The 26,241-nt window shown below is 39.0% G+C and overlaps 1 protein-coding gene across 1 annotated transcript in view; it reads right to left on the reverse strand.

Annotated features, from left to right (window-relative positions):
• Window positions 1-26,241, reverse strand: part of LOC122787923 (dynein beta chain, flagellar outer arm-like) — a 5,188,001-nt gene that overhangs the window by 5,032,860 nt on the left and 128,900 nt on the right. The window contains exons 5-6 of the mRNA XM_044054850.1: window positions 9,605-9,823; window positions 2,050-2,334 (exon numbers count right to left, since the gene is read on the reverse strand). Coding sequence (XP_043910785.1) covers window positions 2,050-2,334; window positions 9,605-9,823 — 504 coding nt within the window. The remainder of the gene's footprint in view (window positions 1-2,049; window positions 2,335-9,604; window positions 9,824-26,241) is intronic.

Raw genomic sequence — 26,241 nt, forward strand, 5'->3', positions numbered from 1 at the left:
AAAGTATGTACACAAACACCATATGAAACATGTCCCCCAGACCCCCCACTAATCCCTTCAGCAGTATGTCTGCAAGTATGTACAAGCAGATTTTAATGATAGTTACGCATGACAACAGTAACTCATTCACACATAACACCCACAAATAAATGTACTAGTTAATGATTGCTGTTGCATTTCATTAATGACTTTCCCAACACTCCCCTGATTTGCCAGGATTACATCCAATCATCCTATACAGGTGCACATGCTACATTAGTAGGAATTAGTGTTAATACAGTCAGCATTACACACAGGTATTATCATATGTGACTGCTTTTACATAAGGTTGTTTCCAACATGCAAGAGAAATAGTGGGTAAGTATCTGCTACTGTTAACATTAACCTGTAATCATACAAAGATTTCATCCAATACAAAAAGGTTGTCTTCTGACTAATACATAGTTGCTGAGTCTTTTTAGCAATTGACCTACATAACTGTTTGTTACTGAAACTGACTGCATGACCAGAAGTGTCTGGCGTCTTTTACCTACTCTGTCTGTAAAACAAATGTTTCAGCAATGAGTTACCATGAAGAACAGAAACCGTGCTGTCTACTGAACTGCTTGACACATGTATTTATCACCTCTGATATAAACAACACTGTGCCTCTCTTTGACTTGTCCTCCCACCAACAGCACAGTGGACCAGTTTCTAACAGAATACATCTATCTGCACTGAGTACTTCACAGATAGTTGCAGCCGATTAAAACAGCCAGTCAGAAGGCAGATGAGGAAACACAAAGGTGATTCACACAATAGGCAATTAAAGTACAAATCTGAGATAGCATAAGCATAGCAAATAAACAAGATATGAACCAAGCACAGAATTTTGCATTGTTGACACTGACAGCACCAAATGGACCTTGGAGCACACACCATAGGACCCTGCATCTATTCTATCCAAACATAAAGAATTGGACTTAAAAATGTAATTTGCAGTAATATATAGCAGATTTTGTTTTGTTTAAAAAAACTACTGCTTGAAATACAAGTCCTATGTGCCAGAGATGTTGCGTTGCCTGATCAGTACTGACTATAGAGTGTTTATTTAACAACTATATGTATATGCTTTGGCTAAATTTAGCATTTAAATCGTCACTATAGCTGTAACAGTTTTATACTTTCAACACAAAAAAGGCGCACTGTATACTAAGTAAGCTGGGGAGGGGAAGAGAAAAGTATACACACAGACACACACACACACACACACACACACACACACACACACACACACACACACACACACACACACAAAACCACACACAAGCACCACAGCACCAAAATGAAACATTTCCCCCAGCGATCCATCCCCTCAGATTCAAGTATGCGCAAGCATCAAAATGGAACATTTATTGCATAAGCTTTTTTTTTTCCTTTACCTGGAGGAGCCAGGGGAAGAACTGGTAGTGATAAATTGCCTCATAGTTTCTTCGGAGGAGAAGACTGGTCCACAACTGCTGCTTGCTGCACTATCAAAGCCGAAGTAAAAACAAACAGCAATGGCTTGCCTTCCAGTTTCTTGGAATCCTCCTTGCAGTTTGCACTAAATTTTAATTTAAATTAAAACAAAAAAAAAAAAGCACTACAGTGCTAGCCTAGCACAGTACAGACAAGGCATCTGCTCTCAATCATCCCAGAGCCCAGACTCCACCACGTTATTTGACTGAATCAGTCAGTCTCTCAACCTAGTCTCATCAATCATGCGGCCGCTGAAAGTTAACTTGATTTGCACCTCAGGTCACTGCACTGTCTGAAACATGTTGCTTACTGAAATGCTGACTTACAGAAAAAAAGAGCAGTACACACGTGACACACCCCCTGGAGCCCTCAGCCGAATTCCGACAAGCTGGCAGTCTGTTCATGAAGCTGACATCATCGCACACACCCCTATACTTGATGACATCAGCAAAAAAAATTAAAAAATAATAACTTGGAAATATGGGAAGTAAAGGGGCCACTCGGGAATTCGTGGCAGCCCATTATTTTGACCTCAAAACCAGTAAATACCGAGGAATTCGGTACAGTGACAGATATGGTTCTGAGGATACTGACAGCACTGAAGAAAGGGCCAGCACTGTAGGAGGGGCTAGCACCTGGGTGGTCAATTCTGTAATCGCTGGCACCGAAACCTTCGGTGCGCTCACAGTCGGTACTGTTGAAGTCGGTACCGTAGCCTCTGTAGTGGTTAGCTTCAGTTTCCTGAGTGCGAGGGAACCAAAGATTTAGGTCTCTTTGATGCTGAAGCTGAAGGGGACACCAGCACTGATAGACTTCTCTTCTTTCCATGATCCACTTTAGAGGAAGAGAAGGAAGATGATGAAGAAATGTCAGACTTTGATTTTCTTGGCTGACTGGACAAAGCCTCATCAAAGGATGTTTTAATTAGACCTTTAAATACAAGTTTGTTCTTTCTCTCTAAGAGGCCCTGGAGACTAAAAGCTTGACAAACAGCACAATTCTCTTGCAAGTGCACCGGGCCCAAATAGTAGACACAAGCCATATGCCCGTCGGAATTGGGCATTTTCCTGCCACAATCACATCACTGCTTAAATCCTGTAGTGCCTTTACTTTTGTCTGCCATCTTAACTTGATACCAAGTCAAGTCACAGAAACACATATCCATCCACACACATGCAATAAGAAACAAAGAAAGAGAAGGAACGGTTACCAACAATGGTAGGCCAAAACTACCAGGAGACTGAAAGGAGAAAGGATAGGGCTACTAATGATATTAGGAAAAGTAACAGAGACACACTCAGAGATGAAACTCATAAAATCACTTTATATAAGTACAGTGAAACTACCAACAATGGTAGGCAAGAACACTGAAGTGTAAAAGAGATGGATACTAGCAGGAAAAACAGAAGGATGAAAAGTATTAACTGGGTGAGTTAAAAGAAAAGAGCGGCTGTAGGAAATTTGAAGTAAAAACAATTAAAATTTTACTTAGCTCAGAGAGTCTCGGCTAACGCGTCCAATGAGGAAGAGTGGCAAATGAGAGCTGAGATAATCTAGATAGGGGCATTCTGGGTAGGGGCTTGGCTTGAGAGTTTTTGGTTCTCGCAATCTATTATAAGAGCTGAGCCAGTTCCGAGGGTCGGAACGGAGTCCAACAGGTCAAGGATAAATGAAGAATGACAACATCAGATCATACTGTTAGCAATTTAATATATAGAAAATACTGAACAGGTATTTTTTTACTCAAGTTTGTGGGTTTTCAATGCAGAAATATATGTCAGCATAGATGGTGTGTCCCAGCTCCTTGCAGATATTTCAACTCCTTGTTCTTGGAGCTATAATAAAGACTCCAATCTGAAGCAGTAAATGCTTCTGCTACATTTGCTGGTTATTAGTCCTCTGGAGTGACAAAAATTTAGTAACTGACTAGCCTAAAAACTGATTCAAGCTATTTGTCCTGAGGCACACTGTCTGGGAAAAGATGATCGAGGTGTGCTATTCATGGTAGAAAGTCCAGTGAAAAAAATCCAATAATTCTTTCCAAACTAGAAGGTACACTTTTACATATTTATTTATTTTATTTATTGACATTTGTTTATTGGATTTTTTTCTTACTGGGAAAGTCTGACTGAGTAGTGCCTTTTTTCACCAGAGGCCCAGGGAGAAAAGCTCCATTATACAAACATCATGGACATAATTTGCACTGTTTCATCATTTACAGTCAGTTTCATTCATGAGCAACAGTTCCATTATTTGGACATTCTTGGCATCAGTTACATCATTTACAAACAGTTTTGATTAAAAATAACAGTTACATGTGTAGTACATGAATATAATTTTTAAGGTAAAGAGTTAAAGCAGCAGTTACATGTGTAGTACATGAATATAATTTTTAAGGTAAAGAGTTAAAGCAGCCCAAAAAAAGGAAGTAGGGGAGGAGGCACAAGAAAGATAAAGGAGATGAGAAAATAGAATAGCGTATAATTGTAATAATAGTACATTACGTTTTATGCAGAAGAGAGTCATGGCACAAATTCATGTAGCTATATTAACATCAGCTTAACCAGGGGTGGTATAGGTGCAGAGACATTTATCTATCAGGTGTTGCTTCACTTGGCGTTTAAAATTTTTCAGGCTGCAGACTGTTCATAAGTGAAGTGAGATGGTATGCCAACTTTTAGTAATGCAATATGACTACAAGAGTATCCAGCACTGTTGTTTAGTTATGGGGAGTAATGATTTATCAGTGGAGCAAAGAGGTCTCTTAGTAGTGTAAGGTCGAATGATGGAGTGAACAGTTAGTAATGTTTAAGGGATGTGCAGGAGTTTGATGGTTGTAATTAATTGTGAGTAGAATAGAAAATTATTTAGTTCAAGACAGTTTTGTTATTTTAGAAAGTAAGTGATGTGATCTATATTGCTGGTTGATTGCAGATTTGGCTACCTCATTGTACCATTACTCTAGCTTGGCTGATAGACAGGAGGTCAGATTGGTTAGGATAGGAGAGCCATATAATAGAATGGGAAGCAGAAAAGAAGTGGTTATGTTTTTGGTGAGCAGTCAGTAAGGCAGTGTTTTACTCTATTACGGAAGCCTAGCTTTTAGTGTGTATTCATTATGGCTTGCTGATGGTGATCAAATTTCAGGTGGTCACCTATAATCACACCTAGTAGTTTGGTGTGGAATACCAGTTCTGCACTGGTTTTGTTGGATGACATAGGAGGCGTTGTGAGTTGTCGAGCCAATTGTCTATGGAGGAAAAGGATTTCTGGATGAATGCTTATACAAAGGTAGCATACTAGCAGCACATTTTAGAGTGGAGGCATTGATTGTTGTACTATGGTGGCCTCTTTGGCTGCTGTGTTTAGGTCGTTGATAAATCAAACAGTAGTGGTCCTAGGATGAAGCACTGTGGGAGGGACTCCAACGGATATAAGAAGGAAGGAGAAATTCTCTTGCTATTTCACTGCTTCGGACCAATTATTGAGTTAACTAAACAACCAGTTAAGTGAGGAGCATGATAGCCCATTGGAAGAGAGTTCAGTCAGAAGAATGACTGACTATGTCAAATGCCTTGCACAGATCCAGAAATGGGGCTGAGGTTAGGCAACCTGAATTTCTATTGTGATTTATTATATATGTGATCCTTATGACAGCAGTTCTTGTACTGCGATTGAGTATGAAACCAAGTTTTAAGAGACAGACAGAGAGGAGGTTATGAGAAGTAATATATGTAGTTAAGTTGATAGTGAATGAATCTTTCAAAGATTTTGGATAAGAGTGAGAGAATGGTGTTTAGTCTAAAGTGTGTGAGCTCAGTTGACCAGCTGCCACGTTTATGGGGGCAGCGTATTACAGAGGATTTTTTCCCTAAGGTGGGAACATATTTTTTCTTGGTTAGAGCAGTTTATTAGAGTTGAGACAGGATATACACATTTATCTGCAGTGAGTTTGAGGTATTCAGACAGAACTTGGTCACAAGCAGTGTTTGTTATCGTAAGGGTGCATAAGTATTTTTAATTGTAGATGTGAGCACTGGAGTGAGTGTAAAGATCTTTTGTGGCTTCAATGACTGGAGTGAGGTAGCTGGATTTGTAGGAGGGACTTTACTGTAGTTAAAAAATGTGAGTTAAACTGTGAAGCAATGCCTTACGTGTTACTGGTTTAGGGCAGGCTGGGTTGGTTTTCCAGGACTGAGCAATGTGTTTATTTATTTCCTGAAGGCTTTTGGATTGTCTGATGATAAATTTTGGGTGTTACTAAAATAAGCTTGTATGTCCTGTTTTATGCATTGTTTTCTCTGGTTCCTTAACTGCTTACATTGTTGCAGGATGTCTGAGACTTCCTGAGTTGTTTTGATTTTTTTAGATAACTAAGGGGCTGGTTTGTTGTTACCTCTTTTGGTTCTTAATGGTGCTTGCTTTGCTAGGATATTTACAAATATTGTATCAACTGTGGGTCTATATCACTTTACTGAATGGCTATTCAGTGAATAGCCATTCCTCAGACTCCTGTTTATCGAAGCCTCTCTTCATTAAATGGTGAATTTTAACTAAGGGAACTAATGGTAGGCCAGCCAAAAGACCATAAAAAAAAAACATAAAATTTAAAACCTACCAGGATGGGGGCTGCACCCCCCCCCCCCACACACACACACACATATACACACACCTCCCTAATTAAATATACCAGCTCCAAGATCGCACTACAGTGGGAAAAAGGGCAAATTCCAGATGGTGGCAAACTTCTGGTTTGCCCTAGTTAAAATTCACCATTTGATGAAGAACAGCTTCGATAAACAGGGGTTCAATGAATGGCTATTCATTGAATAGCCATTCAATAAAGTGATACAGACCCATCAAATGTGTATACTGCTTTATCAAGGGAAAGTGTTTTAACATAATCCCAGATGATCTGGAGTAGGTTAGAAGTAAAAGTTTTTGCTATTGAAGTTGCTGAGGATTCTGATGGTGTTACAGTGATGAACCTTATGGGGCTGTTTGAGGTATCTGATTATGTAGCTTAACTAGTAGGCTCTTAGATCATCAGGTAGGGTGCCACTTGTGGCAATATTATTGGGGGTAGGTGTTCAAATCCAGTCTAGGATGGATTCTTTAGCTGTAGCCTTGTTAATTCTAGTTGGAGTCTTGATCAGTTGAGAGAAGCTATATAGATGAATTGAATTTGTTGTTTCTCTAGGCAATCTTTTGTCAGTCTATGTTAACATCTCCTAGCAAGATGGCTTTCAGTCTAATGTTGGCAGAGATCCAAGAGATGATCTCTTCCAGGTGGTATGTACAAACCTACGATGGCTACAGATTTCCTAATATTCAGTTTGATGAGTGAGATGAAAAGTTCGGCATTGTTGAAAGTGGGTATAATGTCACGGTAAGTGGACATATATAAAACATTTCAGTAGAAAACAGCATCTCCACCTGCTTTTTTGTTAGTTCTATCCAGTCTGAATATATTATAAACTGGTGAGAGTATTTCTTTATCTTTAGTAATTGGGTTTAACCAGGTTTTTGTGGCTATGAAGAGCTCAGGGGAGTAATGGGCTGCAGGCATGAACTTCTGTGATTTTGTTATTGAGACTTCTTAGGCTGCTGTGCTATTTTAAGTCATAGATGGCTGGAGAGGTGTAGCCTGTTGCTGTTTAAGGATGTGTGGGTGCTGGTTTGGTGGGGTGTGGGGTTGAGTGAGTCCAGAATTCGGATGTATATCCCCTCCCAGTATTATTGGGACTTAATAGTGTGGCTATTGAAGAGCCAATTATATTTGGGTTTGAGTTTATGGATGATTTTGGATAATGGTGGAGCATGTTCTGCTTGCTTGTATTTCAGGGCGTTAATGCAATTAGTGCTGAATACACTGGAGGAGATAAAAGAGAAACATATTGCGGTTTTTGGGTATAAATATTGTGTGGTGGTTGTAGGAAGGTAACAGTGGCAGAGAGAGTTGTGAAAGCTATTTAAGAATACAAATATAGTTAGAAATGATAGTGATAGAAGATGAAGTAGTGGCACATTAGGGCTTTAGAAGGCTGTATGGATAGGTGATAGTGTGTGGTGGGAGGAGTATGGAGGGATGCAGTAGTAGAAATTAATGGGGGAGTAAAGCAGAGTAAGATGACAGGTAAGACTGATAGGCAGCTATAAGGAAATATTGCTATAAATGAGGATGAATTTATATAGTGAGGAGTCCAATAACAGTGATAGATATGGTAAGGAATGGTAGTAAGAAAAAGTACATATTCTGCAAAATGCACACACCTTCAAAATAAATAAAGCAGGAGATTCAAGAAATTGGGGTGAATGTATACAATTCAATAATTCCAAAAGAACAGTGTTAAGTTTTCATTAAAGCTATATCTATGGTCATATTAGCTATGCTTCCATTCCTTACTTGTCATATTAAAGGGCTGTACATAAATAGCCAAGAAAGTCTGTACATTACTTTTAAGTTTCTTTAGTTATGTTCATTATAAGAAAAAAAGTGATAAATATTCCAGCAATTAACTACATGACATAATGATAGCTGGATTTTAGTGTCCATACCACAGCAAAAAAGCAAGCAGGACATATGTAAATGTTTTATAACATTTAGATTCCCATTATAAAGTATATAAATATCGCAAAGGTATTTTCTTATACATGCTGACTTAGATTGATGCTTGGAATGGAACAATTTCCTTTCTTACATACAAAATTTTTTTTAGACGCAACAGGCTTATTTTATCTTTTGGTAAACATTTCACGTTTTTATTTCATATTTAAACTACTATGATTATATGCATTGTGCTATATTTTTTTCCTCAAATTTAGCCTTAATTTTCCTGCAGTTGCTGTTTTGTTATAATATGACCTTTTTAAGGGGACACAGATTATTACATAACTGTACTAGGCCTGTACAAAGATTCCTTATCATTGACTAGTGTCTACTAAAGGACAACTGTATATTCTGAAAAGTAAGATGTTCCTCCTTCAGATCCTCAAATATGATGTTTAAAGGTCAATGTTATATGTTTCAATGCTTAGAGATTGAGAGAGAAATACTTGTGTTGGACATTTTCCCTCAAGCTTGCCTTCCTTTAATATACATACATATATATATATATATATATATATATATATATATATATATATATATATATATATATATATATCAAAAACATGATCTCTGTATCCCATGACCATCACAGAAGTTTTATAAAGTGCTACAATAAATAAAACACCTACAAGGTATTTACTTCAAGAATTTTTTCTATGGTTATGATTCTAGGGCAAAGGTAAGAGTGTGACATGAGTCCATAGCTGTCATTGTTATTTTTCTCAAAGGCAGTAACTTTAATAATGCTTTATAACACAGAAATGTGTAAGGCCATGGGTGTAATTCTGCAAATCACTCATCAGGCATTCTTCACCACTGATGAAATAGTAAAATGAACATGCATAGTAAACACTACTCCTGTTGGAGCTTCTGTCAAGCTTTGTGGCTAGACAAGTTTATTCCTTCAGAAAGTCTTATACAATATAAAACTGCAATCTGTGCATATGTCAATAATACCTAACATCCTCTCTTGTGCTGTGTGCTAGCTGTTGTAATGAAAATAAAAAAAATGTATGAAAGACAAAAAAATTCATAAGAGTTTATTTCTTTAATTTGTAATACTTTAGATAAAGAAACATAATATTAAGACCTCAAAATAGTTATCAAAATACAGATTTTTACATTCTTTTCAAACTATTTTCTTTACTGACAAATTTGAAAGAGATGCCTCAAAAATGATTTCTAATCTTCATTGTTAATAGTGTGATTCATATATAAAAATGTTTAATTACTAATTTACAGTTTAATATCTATAAATGCTGTACATAGAATATTTTTTAAATAGTATACATTTTTATTAGTTAACTAGTTATTAACTTTGGCATTTGGAAAACCTAGATCAGAAAGAATATGTATTCTTCATAAAATTGTTAGAAATTTGTGAAACTAAATTTGAAGATGGAATATATGTGCAATTTATTTGATTTTTTCTTAACAGTTATGATTTCTCATCTAATAAAATACCACCAAAAATACAGCCACTGATGTACTTACTTTATTAATATCTTTTCTGACTTGTTTAAATGAGTGTGCATAAGCACTCTCTGCCTGCTCCAAACTGGAGACAATTTCAGCAGCAGTTGCAGAATCGAGTTGTTCATTAATAGATTTCAGCTTATTGATATGTGTTTCCCACATTGCTTTTTCATTAGAAAGTCTTGCCTTGGGGCCCTGTTTTTTCATCTCATTTAGTGGATCATGTTTCAAAACGACCTGCAAAAGATAATAAAAGTAACTTGCTTCATGAATTGCTCAGATTTACTACTCTGTTTCTGAAAAAAAAAATCTGATACTCTAAACTGATAAATTCTAGACTAGCTATTTCCTTTATTACATAAGGATCTGCAACAGTACTATCGATAAATCATTCTAAAAGAATAATTATTGCTTATGAGGAAAATCTTTCAATAATATTCAACATAATTATTCTTGCAGGAGATGATACAAAATTTAAAATGCAGACAGAAAATAAAAAAAAGCAGACATGGTACAACTTATGTTTTTCACACACACACACACACACACACACACACACACACACACACACACACACACACACACACACACACGATGCTTCATCAAATGTGCCAATGCACAAAGCATCAACCTAAAAATTAACAGAACCTCATATAACCTTGTACAACTGAAACACACAAAAAAAAAAAACAATAAAAATATTTTGCCCACACTTCCCCCACACACTATTTATGTGAACTCTAAGATTGCACTCCAGTGGGGAAAGGATAAATTCCCCCTTTTTGTTGTTCCATGATCTCACACACAGAAAAGATGTTAATGTCAGATCTGTTTACTTTCGATGAACTAAATCAGCTTTTTATCATTTCATTAAAGTACTTTTAAAAGCCAGACACCCATAATAAACAAGATGTGTGCGATACATAAACACACCCACACATAGATATTTTATATGATTATATTACCAAATATCAGCATTAGCAATCAACATTCATGCCATCAAAAACATCTGTCATTTAACTCCATTACAACAGGTCACAGTATATAAGAATACTGGTCGTAAATTTCGAATACATGCTTAACATTTGCAATTAAAGTGATTCACATATAAACATACTTTTAAAAAAAACTATAAATTGCTACAAAACATATTAAAGATGTAAATAATTTATTTCATGTTTATAAAAGTCACTTTCTTCACAAAAAAAACAGTAAAAATCACTTTAAAACACATTGCCAGTCCCAAAAATTAAAGTAAACACGATTTCTCCACAGAATAAAATGTTTTTCAAATGCTATAAATAACTTTTAAACTGGCAGGAAAAATAGCACTCTCATTTAAAAGTACAAAACAGTCTCCTGACAGTGTGTTAAAACCAAAGTCCTAGTTTTAAAATAACTTTCCTGAACAGGAAAGTGGTATAAAGCAAACATTTTAATTTTTTTCCTCCAAGGGAACTTATTCACCCAGCAATGGAACAGCACAAGCCGACCACTGATTCTCAAAACTCACAGAGGAGTCTACTCTTCGGCAACTTGGCAGGATATATATCCCATATAGCTAAGGCCACTGCAGCAGTAATCAATATAAGGAAAGTATACTTGTGTAAAATATTATGCTCAGCCATTTTGCAAAAGATAGTTGCTGCTACAAAGATACGTGTGACATCCCGAGTCTCTCAGCAAACATCAGCCATAAACTGACGTTGGGTATAAAACGGATGTCAGCATGCACCTACCTCAGAACTGAATGCCGCCAGAACCAGCGACTACAGAGTGGGTACTCAGGGGTCAGGCAAGTGTCAGGGGGAAGGCAGGGTGGGAAACTATACAGCAGCATATAGAAGAGAAGGACATCTAAAGTTATGGTAAGATTTTACACAACTATACAATGCCTTCTATTCATATGCTGCTGTATCCATAACATGAGGGAGAGTGCAAAAGCTCATGCTATTAAGAATTGGGTGGAGAAACAGAGACATTTTCCACAAACCCATGAAGGATGTCTCTGGCAAATCCTGCTCTGGACCTAGAAATGATGTCCAACTTATAGTGTTTGGTGAAGGTATGGACAGATGACCATGTAGCTGCTTCTAAAATGGCAGCTGTATCCAAATCCTTAAAGAAGGCACCAGAGGAGGAAACAGCCATAATGGAATGTGCCTTTACTGGGAAGGGAAGTTTTTTGCCATGGGCTGTGTAGCAAAATGAGGAGATGGTCTGCTTGGAAACAGGATGTCCCAGGGCTCTTGGATGGTAGGAAACAAAGAGCCTGTCCAATTTATGGATGGATTTGGTCTTGGCCAAATAGTACCAGAGTTGTCTATGTACATCCAAGGAGAGGAGGGTCCTTTTAGCAGGGTTTTGAGATGAAGGGAAGAAGGTAGGAAGGTTGATGGCCTGATTCAGAGAAAGTTCATTAAGAACTTTGGGCATGAAGGATGGGTTAGTAAGTAGACAAACCCTGTCCTTGTGGAAAACTGTAAAAGGGTGAGAGGCCATGAGGGCTTGCAGTTTAGAAACCCTTCTGGCTGAAGTAATAGCTACCAATATGATAGTTTTCAAAGTACAGTGTTGAAGAGAACAGTCCTTGGCTGGTTCAAAAGGTGGTAGAGTTAACTTTTCTAGAACAAAGTTTACATCCGAAGGAGGTGGAATGGGCTTCCTTGGAGGTCTAAGGTGTAGTACCCCTTAGAAAGAACTTCACTTCTAGTCTAGAAGCTAGAGGGGGGTGAGAGGAAGACATGCTGAGAATGCAAATAAGTGTGTCTTAATGGAAGAATAAGACAAGAATTCATCAGTTCACACAGGTAAGACAAACCACTGGAGGTTCTACCATTAGTGGTTGGATATTTTGTTTTAGAGACCAGATAGAAAACCTCTTCCACTTGGATAGATAGGATTTTCTGGCAGTTGGTTTTCTGTCCTCCTGCAGAATCTGAATCATGTCCTCTGTGTAAAGGTACCTGAAGGGAATTAACACCCTATTACCCACAATGTAAGGTTCAGGGAGGATAGTTGGGGTGTATGAGAGTTCCCATCTCCTGTGTGAGCAGGTCCATTTGGTGGGGTAATTTGTGGTGATTGCCCTTGGCTAGAAAATTTAATAGGGGGAATCAATTGCTGCCTTGGCCAATAGGGGGTCACCAACAAGATTTGTGGTTGTTCTCTCTGAATCTTCAGCAGAACTTTTTGTATGAGTGGGAAGGGGGGAATCCATAAGTGAAAATCCCATTTCAAGGGAATGAAAGAGCATCCTCCCTCGGGAGAAGGTATCCTGAAGCAGAAGGTTGGTAGTTGTCTGTTCATGGGGAAGGCAAACAGATCCACTTGTGCTATACCCCATAGATGGACCAGGTCCAGGAACATATTCCTGTTTAGCATCCTTTCATGGGATTGAGTCATGGTTCTGCTTAGAGTATCTGTCATCACAATTTCTGCAGAAGGTATGTAGATGGCTAGAAGGTTTACTTGTCTCTCTATGGAGATTTCCCACCCTTACAAAGCCAAACTGTACAGGAGGAAGGACCTTGTCCCCCCTGTTTGCTGATGTACCACAGCACAGTGGTATTGTCTGTGTACCACCTCAGCACTCCTGGCAGGATTTGATCCTTGAAGATTTGGAGGGCCAGTATCAAGGCTCTCATCTCCTTGATATTGATGTGATCCCTCTGTTGGTAAAGGGTCCAAGTGATTCTCACTCTCCATACCCTAAGGTCACTCCCCAAACTGTGTCTGAAGCATCTGTATACAGGTCCTGATTGGGGCCAGGGGTTGTAGGAGCGGGCCTGGGTTGGCTGATGTCTGGGCTATCCATGAATTCAGTTCCTTGGAAAGGCATGGTAGCAGGGCAACCATGAACTCCATAGGGTGCAGGTGTTGCTTCCAGACTGTCCTTAAGTACCATTTTAACCTTGCTAGGGGAACCATGGGGATGGTGAAGGCCATGAATCCCAGTAGCCTGAGAAACACTCTTACCAGCAGAGCTTGGAGAGGGAGTATCCCCTTGTTATAAGAAGTGAGGGACATGATCTTGTCTGGAGGAAGACATCATTTGTCCTGTTACGATCCTGCATCCTAAGAACACATGATCCTGTGAGGGTATCAGGGAGGATTTTTGGAGGTTTATGGTGATCCCCAGACCTCTCAAGAGGGAGATGGTGAAGTCTTGGTGTTGTAAGATCAATTGAGTGGACGGGGCCTGGATAAGGATATTGTCCAAATAGGGGAAGAGTTGGATCCCCCGCATTCTGGCAAAGGCAATGGCTGGGGCTATGCACTTTGTGAACACTCTTGGGGCCGTATGGAGACCAAATGGCAAAGCACAGAATTGAAAGTGTGCAGAACCCACTGAAAAACAGAGGAATTTCCTGAAAAGTGGATGGACTGGGATGTGGAAGTAAGCATCTTTTATATCTAAGGACACCAAGAAGGCCTGAGGGAGGATTAGGGGGAGCAGAGATGGAAGTGTGAGCATCCAAAAGGAGGGGACCTGGAGGAAGGTGTTGAGATGGGACATATCCAATATTGGTCTCCAGGGACTTTCTTTCCTGGGGACCAGGAACATCCTGGAGCAGAATCATTTTCCTCTTAACTGAGAGAGAAGGCCCTGCAGAACTGGGGGAAAGGAAGTCATTTGGTCTTGAGGGAGTTAAGGAATGCTTTTGAAAGTGGGTCTGGTCTCCCACACCATGAAATATCCCAGATTTGTAATAGAGAGGACACAAGAGTCCTGGGTAACCTGTTTCCAAGCCAGGCAAGACAGGAAGAGATGCATGGAGAGAGGGGTGTCTGGATTTAAGGGCCGGTAGTCACAGACTACCAGTCTTGGCCTGAAAAGGCTGTTTTTGAACTGGGGTAGAAGGAGCAGACCTGGAGGGAGTCCATTTCCTGGTACCCTTATTCCCTATGGATGGCATTTGTCTGGGAGGAGTTCTCACAAATGTAGTTTTAACTGGATAGTTCCTATGAAAGCAGGGAACCGGGGAGACAAAAATGTGTTTGAGCTCCTGGAGCTCCTTACCCTTCTCCTGAAGAGCCTTAAAGAGTTCAGCAGCTGCTGAACCAAATAAAGCTTTGTTATCCAAGGGAGCATCCATGAGTTTTGACTTAATATCATCAGGGAGAGGCTGCAGTCTAAGCCAGGAATATCTCTTGATGACAGAACCTGAAGCTGCAGCTCTAGATGAAGCCTCTACTGCATCATAATTACACTTAATTGAGTGTTTAGTTACTTGACTGCAGGAGTTTAAGAGACTAGAGATTTTTGCCTTGGCAGGGGAATCAGGGAGGTCACCCAATTGCTTAATATAATCAGAATGAAGAGCCAATGAGTATTTGACCATCTGCATCTGTTAGTTAATAGCTCTCACTGCTAAAGTGGCAGACATGTAAACTTGTTTGCCTAGGCATTCCATTAATCTGCTCTCTTTGTCAGAGGGAAGGAGGGAGGTGGAAGGGAGAACTTTGGAGGTTTTATCTGCAGCCACAGAAATGGTGGAAGGGTCTGCAGAAGGGACCTTGAAGAGAATTTTTGCATCTTCAGGGACTTTGTAAAGCCTGTCTGGGTGCTTAGATGCAGGGGGTTGTGAATCTGGATTTTTAGAGGCAGTCTGGAAGGCATCCAAAAAGGCCGTATGCAAAGGAGGGACTGCAGACACACTAGGGGACTCCATATGTAAGAGGTCATAATACCTCTGAGTCTCAGTAACCTGGCTGCAGTCCCACTTAAAAAGTCCTTCATCTGCACAATAGATTCACAAAGGTAATCTCTTTGCCTAGGGAATATTTTAACTCCTCATCTGGAGAAGCATATCCCAGAGGGGAGGCAATTTGGGAAGTGTAAGTAAGTGATTCATCTGCTGAAGAATCCTCTTCTTCAGAGGATAAGTTAGTAACTAGTTTACCCTTAGGGGTAGAATCTGAGGGGGCCTGGGTGGGAGCAGAGGCATGGTATAATGCACGGAAGGCATTAAGTAGTGCTTGAGTAAAGGCCTGCCAGTCATGCACCTGGTTGGAAGGTATGGATGTCAGAGAAGGAGCAATATGCTTTCTCTTTTGCTTCTTCTTTTTGTGGGCCTCCAACACTGATGCAATGCAAGTACGGAGAGCTGGATGCTAGAAGGCACTCCACAATGTCCAGGATAACATCTTCGTGAGCAATAATTTGGGAAACTCCACATGGGCCCTCAGAAATAATAAGCCTAGTTTCCCCCCAGTGCCCGAGTCTGACACCTGCAACTCCCTCTGGGACATGCCGGCAGCTTCTTTGATGGCTTCAGCCTGAGAACCCATAAGTGGAAGATCGTTGGATTCTGACTTGGACTCTGGGCCTTCACCAGCTTTGAGAGGTAAGGCCGGAATAGAGGGTGCAGTCATTGGATCAGGCAATGACTTTTTGGCCTTTTTTGAGGGTGGCTCTTCCGAGGTTTCCAACATCGGGTCCATACCTTTAGTTAGACATTTCAAGCGCTGGTTCTTTAGATATAACTTTAACATGATAAGACAATTCTTGAGGGTTTTGGGGACAAAGGCCTGGCAGGTTTCACAAGTGGTGTGGTCGTGGTCTTGTCCTAGACAGAATAGGCAGAGCTCATGTAAGTATTTATGTAGAATCTGCCTTCCACACTGACACTTGCCCTTTCTACCTAACATGAACCCAAAACACAGTAGCAAAAAAAAAAATCAAATACTGCTATGGGGTACTTATCTGAATATGGACAGCATGAAGTCACTTCTGCCAGTGAGTGACGACCGGAGATGGCAGTCACACAGGTGGCAGAAAAGTTCTGAGGTAGGTGCATGCTGACGTCCGTTTTATACCCGACATCTGTTTATGGCTGACATTCACTGAGAGACATGGGACATCACATGTACCTTCGCAGTAGCAACTATCTTTTGTAAAATGGTCAGATGTACAAGTCAACCAGAGGCAAACTCCCTGATGTTATAGATACAGCAGCATATGAATAGACGGACATCATCTTACATTTGGGAGTGTAATGAGTTGACAGATTTTAATAAATTCCTACAGAATGAGGTCAGAAATATTAGGTGAGCAAATGGCTGCAACTAAGAAAATGATTCTTTAGAGATGGGACACATGATCTGAACTGCCTGTAAGTAGTAAGGCCTTATTACATTTAATTCTATTGGCTGCCAAAAAAGCAATTACTAAAAAATGGAAATCAAAGTCAAACCAACTAAATCTGAAGTAGTGAACATTATAAATGAGATAAAATAACTGGAAATGGATCTTTAGAAAAGAGAAGGAGCAAATTACACAAAAATAAATGGACATTGAGGGAACAATACATGCAGAATAATGCCCAGCAGGAGGAGTGAGGTTTAAGGGAAGCCAGGAATTGAGCAAATTATGTAATGTTGGACTAATGACAGTTACATAAAAAGAAAATATATGTGATGTATAATAAACTGTTAATATGGTTTGTTTTCTTTTTTGTTAATGTATATTTGCCTATGTTTTAAAAGATAATTTAATAAATATATTAAAAAGAGAGAGAACAGATTATGGTGGTGTGATGTCCCACCACTGGACCAGTAATCAAGGTGACTCAATTCTCACCAAGAGCAACAGTGGGGGATGTACACTGAAGGAAGGACAAGGTATACATATAGTATTACCAGATGCAGCTCTCTACATCAAGTGCAATTTCCCTTAAGAGCACACAGTCAGTCTGGGGCTGGTTTCTCCATCTTTCTCCAGATCCCCAGTAAGACTCCCCACTGGCACAGGTATAGAGTTGAAATCTCAGCTAAGTCACCAAGCCAAGACCTCCAACACCCTCTCTGTCCAACCAGTACTTTGTGTCCCTGCCCAAGTAGCTGACCTACACACTTTTTGAGGTTTGATTTATACACACACACCCGGGAAAGGCTGGCACAGGTTTACGAGCTATGCCCCCTTTTGCGTAGACTATAAGGTATTTATCACTACCACCAGCCAGCTCCTTATCAGCTACTTTAAGGCCCTTAACAAAGGGTGTCTAATCTCACTGTGTACTGTTACTATTAATACAAATGGCAGTTTGACCAAGAGCAAGGCTATTAGGAGTGGCCCACAGTGTCACCAAATAAATACGCAAGTACCCTCAGAACTTAAATATCTCTAGACAGATCAGCCACAATGAAAGGTTTACATATATTTAATAATAATTAATAAAAGAACAAGACAATACTAAATATATATTTACAGTGACAGAGTTCAAAATCACAGGAAATATTTAACACAACATTGCAGGACAGTCTCAAATAAATGAAGAAAAATATCTAAACTAAGCTTTGCTATATTACTGCCTAAATCTAAGAGAGTTACTATTCCCTAGAAACTTACTTACAGAGCAAGGCAGATGTGGTGAATTGATCTTCTCTAGTTGTTGTCAGGTCAAAGACAGAATACAGAATGCTGTGTCTCTCTCAGAGAGTTTTCAAATTTATCTCTCAAATATTACTGCTGGGCTAGCTTGCAGAATGACATTATTTCTTGTCATCTGATTTCTAGACCCCAGGCCCAAAACAACCATTAATGGCAGCTGGTAGGATTTAGCATCTACCTGTAAAAATACATAGACAATGGCTTTTCCTCAGATCTTTGGCAAATGCTGGAAGTCTTAAAACAATAAAACACTTCCAAGACAACACAGAAAGCTTCTTAGCACAGACTATGTGTTTCCAACCTAGCCTATAAAGTAATTTAATTTCAGCTATTTTTCTAAAATTTACTAGACTAAGGTTAACCTCCTGTATCATATTCTCTACTGTTAAAATACATACATCTAAACAGTTACAATAGTGCATGCACATTTTTGTTCTTTTCCAGTAGGGTACATTGTGGATATATTTCAAGCACTTTGCAAAAACCTTTTCAACACACTCTTCTGTACCAGCAGTTTGATATAGGCATGACATACAGTTCTAAGACATTAGTAACACAAGCAACTTATATAGATCATGTTGATATTCACAAATGACATATAATTATTTACAAAATTCCAGAGAGCTGTGCTGGCAGTATCCCCTTTCATCACAGGTGGTTTGGGTACATGTGCAAGAAAAAGAGAACAGCTTACAGTGGTTTAGGCATATGTGCAAGAAAAAGAGAGAACAGATTATGGTGGTTCAGGCACATGTGCAGAAAATATGAAGACCATCTAGTGAAAGTAGATTTGGACTGACAAGAGGAAGGCAAGTGGAAAGAAAGGCATCCAGCAAAGAGATGGATGGATTCTGTGACAGAAGACCTGCAACAGTCTGGCATGACTGTCAAAGAAGGTAGTAAAGTAGTCACTGAATTGGGAAAGAGAGTGACAGTTGACATGACACCCTGTCCTCATATAGAAATTTGAGAAAAAGAAGGTTGATGATGACGATACATGTGTATACATATACACATATGCACGCGCACACACATCTCCATAGAGTATGTTATACTACATTCTATTATATTACAAAATATATATATATATATATATATATATATATATATATATATATATTTTTTTTTTTTTTTTGTATTCATGAAAAGTATGTGATTTTTGTAGGCAACTGTCTCAGGTCTGAATTAAAGGATGATTTAAAAAAAGTTATACAAGAATGCCACAGCTATATACTAAAAAGGAGTAGCTAACATTTAACTTCTGAAACTAATTTCCAAAGCATTCATCTAAAGCCATACTCATGATTTATGTAATATGCACATGTCTGCAGCTGTTTGGTCTTGACTAGAACTTAAAATATATAAAACAATACAATACCAAGTCTGATTTGGGGTAAATTAATGACGTGTTTTTGCACTGTGTATTCTATCAAGTTTTGCATACAATGCCTTTAAAGATCATGTGTAAATTATAAAACCAAATGCAACAGAATCACTGCATTTTCACCTTTGTAAAAGAGTTTGTCATCATGTAGTGACTGCCATAAGGGAACTTTCCAAAAAATCCTTTTGAAGGTTTAAAAAAAAATCACTTAGTCGTATGTCATATTTTCATATTCCAAAAGAATGTACTTGCTCATTCAGCGTTACATGTTTACTTCATAGAAAAAATAGACATGTCTTTTCCGGTCAAACTACATTTGGCAGTACACTTTTGAAGGTGCAGCTTCTTAAAACAGTAAAGTACAATTGTGTAGGTAACTTACCTTAATGGTAGATGTTCAAATAGAGCATTGTTGCAAACAGTATTCTTAATATATGGAATTTTCACTGCAAAGACACCATACATCCAGACAGCCTGCCAAAACTCAAAACCACCCCCACATGAGGCACAGGCAAGCCCCAGCATGCTGGTAATAAAGGAACATACTGCCACACCACATTCTAAGCTTTTTGACCTATTAATAAATGGCTAGATAAAAGGCTAACTTCCTAAAATAATGTAAATGAATCCTGACATAATTATATTAAAAAGCAGACAGAAATTGGATCTTGGAGGAGCTTCCGAGGCACAGCCAAAAAGCTACCCTAAGAGAATATGGAGGATGGTGGTTAGTACTGCAACAGTGATCTAGTTGAACAGCTGGCATTATGGCAAGTTATGCTCTCATTTGTATTGCATTCTTCATTAGATTACTGTTGCAGTTATTCTTAACATTTGGGAAGACTCCTAGAGCTTAGACAGATTTGGTGAAGAAAGGGGAAGACTCCCTTCAAATTTAGTATGCCTTGAAGGACAGCCTTAGTACAAAAAAATAAAATAGTACATACTCTCCAATGAACATCAAGCTTGTAATGCTTAGTAAAGGCGTGGCTTGAGGACCAAGTGTTTGTTTCAAGGTTAGTTTTACAATCCTTGCCTTGCAAAAAAGCCCTTGAAGTAGCTGTTGCTCTTGTGGAGTAGGCGTTTACTATTCTTTGGTAGCTTTTTCCCATAAACTCTGTAACAGAAATTAACTGCAATGCAGATTCATCTGGAAATAGTTTGCTTAGACACAGGTAAGCCTGTTTTTTACCCAGCAAATGGCACATACAATTGTTAGATTTTCTTGTTTTTTTCTTTGTTCTAAATAAAATATAAGTTGTCTAAGAACATCTAAAGGATGAAGAATTCCTTCTTTATTCTGAAGATACAGAAAGAAGGCAAGAAGCTAAATAGAGTGATTTGAGAATAAACTCAGAAACCATTTAGGCAAGAAAGCTGTATTAGTATGAAAACTTCCTCTAACCTTGTAAAAACAAAGAATTGGAGGAATGCACAAAAAAGCCTGTAATTCGGATAATCTTCAACCCAAGATTAATACTACTAGCAAAGTAGTTTTCCAGATCAAAAACAACAAAGAAGAATTAGCAGATGGCTTAGAAGGAGGAAGAGCTAACTTCTCTAACACAGTTTTAGGTCCGAAGGAGGAGCCACTCTTCTTCTTGGATGATTAATGTGGAAAAATAAGCACCTCACTGCTATGCTGAAGGACTAGAGGTGTCCCTGTTGTATTAGGGTCCTGTTCACTATTTTCACACAACATAGAAAACATTTTCTACTTGGATAAACAAGACTTTCTGGAGTTAGGTTTTCTAGCTTCTCTAAAACATTGCAGCACATCTTAAGAGAAATGGTGTTTGAAATGTATTAAAATCCTATAAATCCCTTAATCTATACTATGCGCTTCTGTCAACTGAGATGAATTACTGACCCATTGTCTTCATACAGCAAATCCACGAAGTGAGAAACAATCTGGTAATGACCTTTGGTCAATTCTTTCAGCAGAGAGAACCAGTGTTGGTTTGGTTAAAATGGAGTCAGTAACATCCTTGGATTGTTTTTTTTTTCTTATCTTTAGAAGCACTTTTGGAGGAAGATGAAAAGGTGCAAAGGCATATAGAAACATCAGCTTCCCCTTCTAGGTTTTTGAGAAGACAAGTGTTGCCACTGCTTGTCTGCAAACAGTGTTGGTGCAGAACAGATTCATTTTCCTGCCTGTAATGGATACATCTAAATCTATTTGGAGAACTCCTTACTGATGGGTGAGTTGAAGACCTCTGTTTAACATCCACTCATGACAGTCTGTCTTGAACCTTCTCAAGGAGTCTGCCACTGTGTTCAGATGGAAGGTATTGTACGTAGCTTGCAGAAAAAAATATTCTGTTTAATAACTACTTCCCAAGCTATTACAGCTAGTCTACAAAGGAGGTAGGACCTTCTTTGTGTACTATATAATTGTGGTGTTATCTGTTACTAGTCAAAGCATAACCTAGTTGATGCAGAGCTTGGAGGTCATTGATCAGGGACATCATCTCCTTGATACTGGTGTGATTATGAAAGAAAGGCTCTATACACCCTGAACCTTGACTTCTTGGGAGCTGGCTCCACACATAAACTATGAAGCATCTGTTGCAATGTTGTCAGTTGGCAGAGACAGACTAAATAGAAACCCTGGAATGGAATCTACTTGGTTGCCACAGTAAAGGAATCCATGAACCAGACAGGGAGAGATCTGAATATGTTCATTCAGGAATTTTGATGATGAATCCAGAATGAGCAGAGATATCACTGGAATTAAGTAGCTCAGCATAATGGAATATGAGAGTTGTAATGGTGATTAATCTAGGGCATTTAGAGATTCTTTGAGGCAGACATCTGTTTTGCTAGATCCAGAAAGTAGATTTTCTATTCTATTGATCTGTCTGGAGGTAAAAAAGCTATGTGAATTAGGAGCACAGGAAGAATTCTAAGCAAGCAATCAGAGGGGACCACAAGAGGCCTAAACATATACACCTTTAAGTAGACACACTTAAACATTTTATAAACACACCATGAGCTACAGACAAAAATAATGTAAAGTATAGTTGTGTAAATACACTTACCATAACAGTAAGTGTTCAAATGATGACTGCTGCAGTTGCCTTAACTATATAGGTTATGTACTGCCAAGGATACAATACAGCCAACCAAGCTTCCAAAAGCTTCAGGGTACCTTCCACTTACCCAAACTTCATTCAGCTCAAGCTAAGCTGACTAAAATGACAGGTTTGGGTTCACTAAGCCCTTCAGAGCTTTCATACCAACAGAGAAAGGGAGACTGAGCCCTGAAATTCCTTACAATTCTAGGAACAACAAAAGTAAATGTCCACACCCTGGCATAAACAACACAACAGAAAAACAAGGGGGAAGGAGGGAGCAGTTACTGCAACAGTGATCATTCTAATATCTACTGCTATGGTAAATCTACTTACAAAACTGTACAATGTTCATCACATTGATCACTGCTGCAGTAGTCTTGGCTATATGGACAGATTACCCTACCTTACCACATTTGGGAGGTGGAAGGAGAAGAGTCAAAAAGTCCATGGAAAATGGTCCTAGCCTGGTCTAGACCTAGAGAAGAAATCATGCTTTTCAAATGTATATACAGACAGCCAAGCTGCTGCTTCTATAATACTTCTATAATCCAACCCTGTCCAAAACATCATACATGAAGCCAAGGCCCTGGTAGAATGGGCCATGACCCTGCCTGGAATAGTTGTGTTATGGTGAGTATAATGATAGATAATAGCCTTAGAGAACTATTTGTAAATAGTCTATTTTGACACAGGTAGTCCCTTCTTCTTAACTTCACAATAAATGAACAATTGATCCAAACATTTGAAAGATCAGGACAGCACCAGAGTTGTCTGTGGACATCCAAAGAATGGAGTATCCTTTTCCCTCACTTTCAGGTTCAGGAAAGAAAATTGGAGATGGATACTTTGGTTTAAAATAAACTTGGATACCACTTTAGGCATAAAAGGAAGATTAGTTCTCAAAGAAACCCTGTCCCTGTGGAAAATAATGTAGGGCTGACTCACTGTAAGAGCTTGTGGCTCACATACTCTTCTTGCAGATATCAGAGCAATCAGTAACTGTTTTCCATGTTAAGAACCTCAATCAGCCAAATTATTTGGTTCAAAAGGAGCAAATGTTAGCATCTCAAACACAAAATTAAGAACACAAAGAAGGGTCACCAGTTTTCTTGGAGGCCTCTTATGCAAAACCCCTTTCAAAAACATTTGACAAGAGAATGAACTGAAAGAGGAGGATCCATGGGCAGACATGCTGAAATGGCCAATAAATGAACCTTTATGAAGGAGTAAGAAAGGCTGTAGGATAGTAACGTACATAAAATTGTAAAATTAGAGAATGACTAGCTCCAGATGGGTGCTAATTAAGTTGTTCGCACTAACTAAAAAAAAACTTTTTTTTATTTACTAATATATCATCTTCTAGTGGCAGGCTTTCTTGCCTCCATTAGTACCTGTTGCACAACCTCAGTAAACAGGTGCCTAAAGGGAATAAGACCCTATTATCCAGGTAGTCAAAGCTGATCAAGGTCAGGGTATGTCAAACACCCCTGATAATATGTCAGTAGAGCCAGTCTGTGAGGAAGCTTGCAGTAACTGCCCCTGGCTATTTTCAAAAGAAGGGAGAACTATGGTTACCTGAGTCAGAAAGGAGTCACCACAATGATCTTGGGAGATTCTTTCTGAATCTTCAGAAGTATCCTGAATATTAGTAGACAGGGTGGAAAAGCATACAGGAACATTCATGTCCAAGGAAAAGAAAAGGCATCTATCTGTCTTCCAGGCCAGTTTGCATAGTGTCCTTAAGCAAATCTTGCCAGCTGATTGTTCAGACAGGAAACAAATGGCTCTACTTGAGGAACTCCCATAGATGGATCAAATCATGGAAGACACCCTGATCTAGCTTCCATTCGTGCAGAACTGTCCTTGTCCTGCTCAGCTTGTCTGTAATATAAGTTTGCTCTGACAGAATGTAGAAAGCCTGTAGTGTGAGATCATGCTGTGAAACTGTATCTCAATCTAATATGGCTAGTCTGCAAATGGAGTATGACCTGGTTCCCCCTTACTTGTTGATGAACCACATGACTGTGGTACTGGCTGTAACAACTTGAAGACATCCCAGGGACCACAGATGATTCAGACATTTGAATGCTTTGATCAGGGCAAGCATCCTTTTTATATTTATGTGCTTGCATCAGTCCTTGGTGGCTCACTCACCTAGCACTTTTCTCCTTCCAGAAACTGCTCCCCAAGTAAAGTCCAGGTGTTTGTGGTGACTGACTGCTTTGGAGCGAGAAGGGGGGGGGGTCATGTCTAATAGAAATTTTCTCTCTCTACCAAATGATTACTCTTCTGATAAATCCCAGCACTGGGATTTGAAAAGACAAAGGATGTTGGCACTTGGGTTACGCAAAACAGACTTCAGATACCACTGTATCTTTCTCATGTGGAGTCTTGCTAGGAGGATCATGAGAATCATACATGTTATGAGACCCAACATTCTGTGATATTCCCTGGTGGTGACCTTAGTCCGAGTGGAAAAACATAAGAATAGATCTAGATACTAATTTAGTTTTCCTGTGGAAGAATAGCTCTTTGAACTGAGGTGTCTAGCTGACATCCCAGGAACACAACCCTGTGTGAAGGAGTCAAAAATAATTTTTGAATGTTCTCTTGAAATCTCAGCGTGTGTAAGAGATCTCTCACTCAAGGGAGAGAAAGACAGAGAGAGAGAGAGATATTTCTGACACTTTAAAAAAGACTCTGCAAAGATAAGCAAGTCATCTAAATATGGAAAAAAATGGATACCCTGTACGCTGCAATAAGTTATAACATGAGCTATTCACTTTGTGAACACTCTTGGTGCAGAAGATAGTCCAAAGGGTAAGTCAGAAAACTGATAATGTGATCCAGACATACAGAACATTAAGAAATGCCTGAAGTCTGGATAAACAAAGATGTGATGATAAGTATCTTTTAAATCCGGTAATACAAGGAAACTTATATGAGGAAGAAGATGTAACAGGTGAAGTGACAGCATTTTGAACTTGGGCACTATCACAAATGGGTTTAGGAAAGAAAGACCAGAACTGGCCTTCAAGCATTTTCTTTCTTTGGCACTAAAAACATCCATTAATTAAAACCTTTCCAAACCTGTGAAGGAGGAACTGCTTCTATCACTCCTTTGGACAGCATGTATTAAAGGAGAAGCCTATCAGATTATCGAACATCCAGAAATTCAAAATTCATATGGCCGAGACCACATGATTGAATTTTCGGAAGTTTGAACATTAAAAAATAAATAAATAAACTAAAAGTTTCTTTTTTTAACATTTTGCAGGGGGCAACCCCCCTGCAGCCCCCACACCCTGCTAATTAAATATACCAACTCCAAGATCGCACTACAGAGAGGAAAAGGGTAAATGTCCTGATCCACACTATACTGCGATCTCCACTGAAAATGTTCAAACTTCAGAAAATTCGATCATATGGTCTTGACCATATGAATTTCAAATTTCCAGACATTCGATAATCTGACAGGGATCCATTAAAGGACATGGGGGGGAGGTTTAGCAGCTTGGTCTGGTGGATAGGGAATTACTCCCTGTAGAGAACTGATTTCCTCCCACTACCATCTGTAACCTTGAATAGTCTCAGACAAATGGTTTATGAAGGATATCTGTTGCCAAAGAGAAAAGTGGAGATTCATACTTTCGGGAAGGGAAAAGGGAATGTCATGGTATGAAAATGGAACAAGGTCCCTTAAATAGTCATTATGATTTGTTAGACTCTCCTTGGTTTGGAGGGGTTCCGGAATTGTTTTTGAATCCCCCCTCCATTTCTAATTTAACATCTGTTTACC

This window comes from Protopterus annectens, chromosome 13.part0, assembly GCF_019279795.1.
Source record: "Protopterus annectens isolate FY-2018-M chromosome 13.part0, PAN1.0, whole genome shotgun sequence".
Lineage (NCBI taxonomy): Eukaryota > Metazoa > Chordata > Ceratodontiformes > Protopteridae > Protopterus > Protopterus annectens.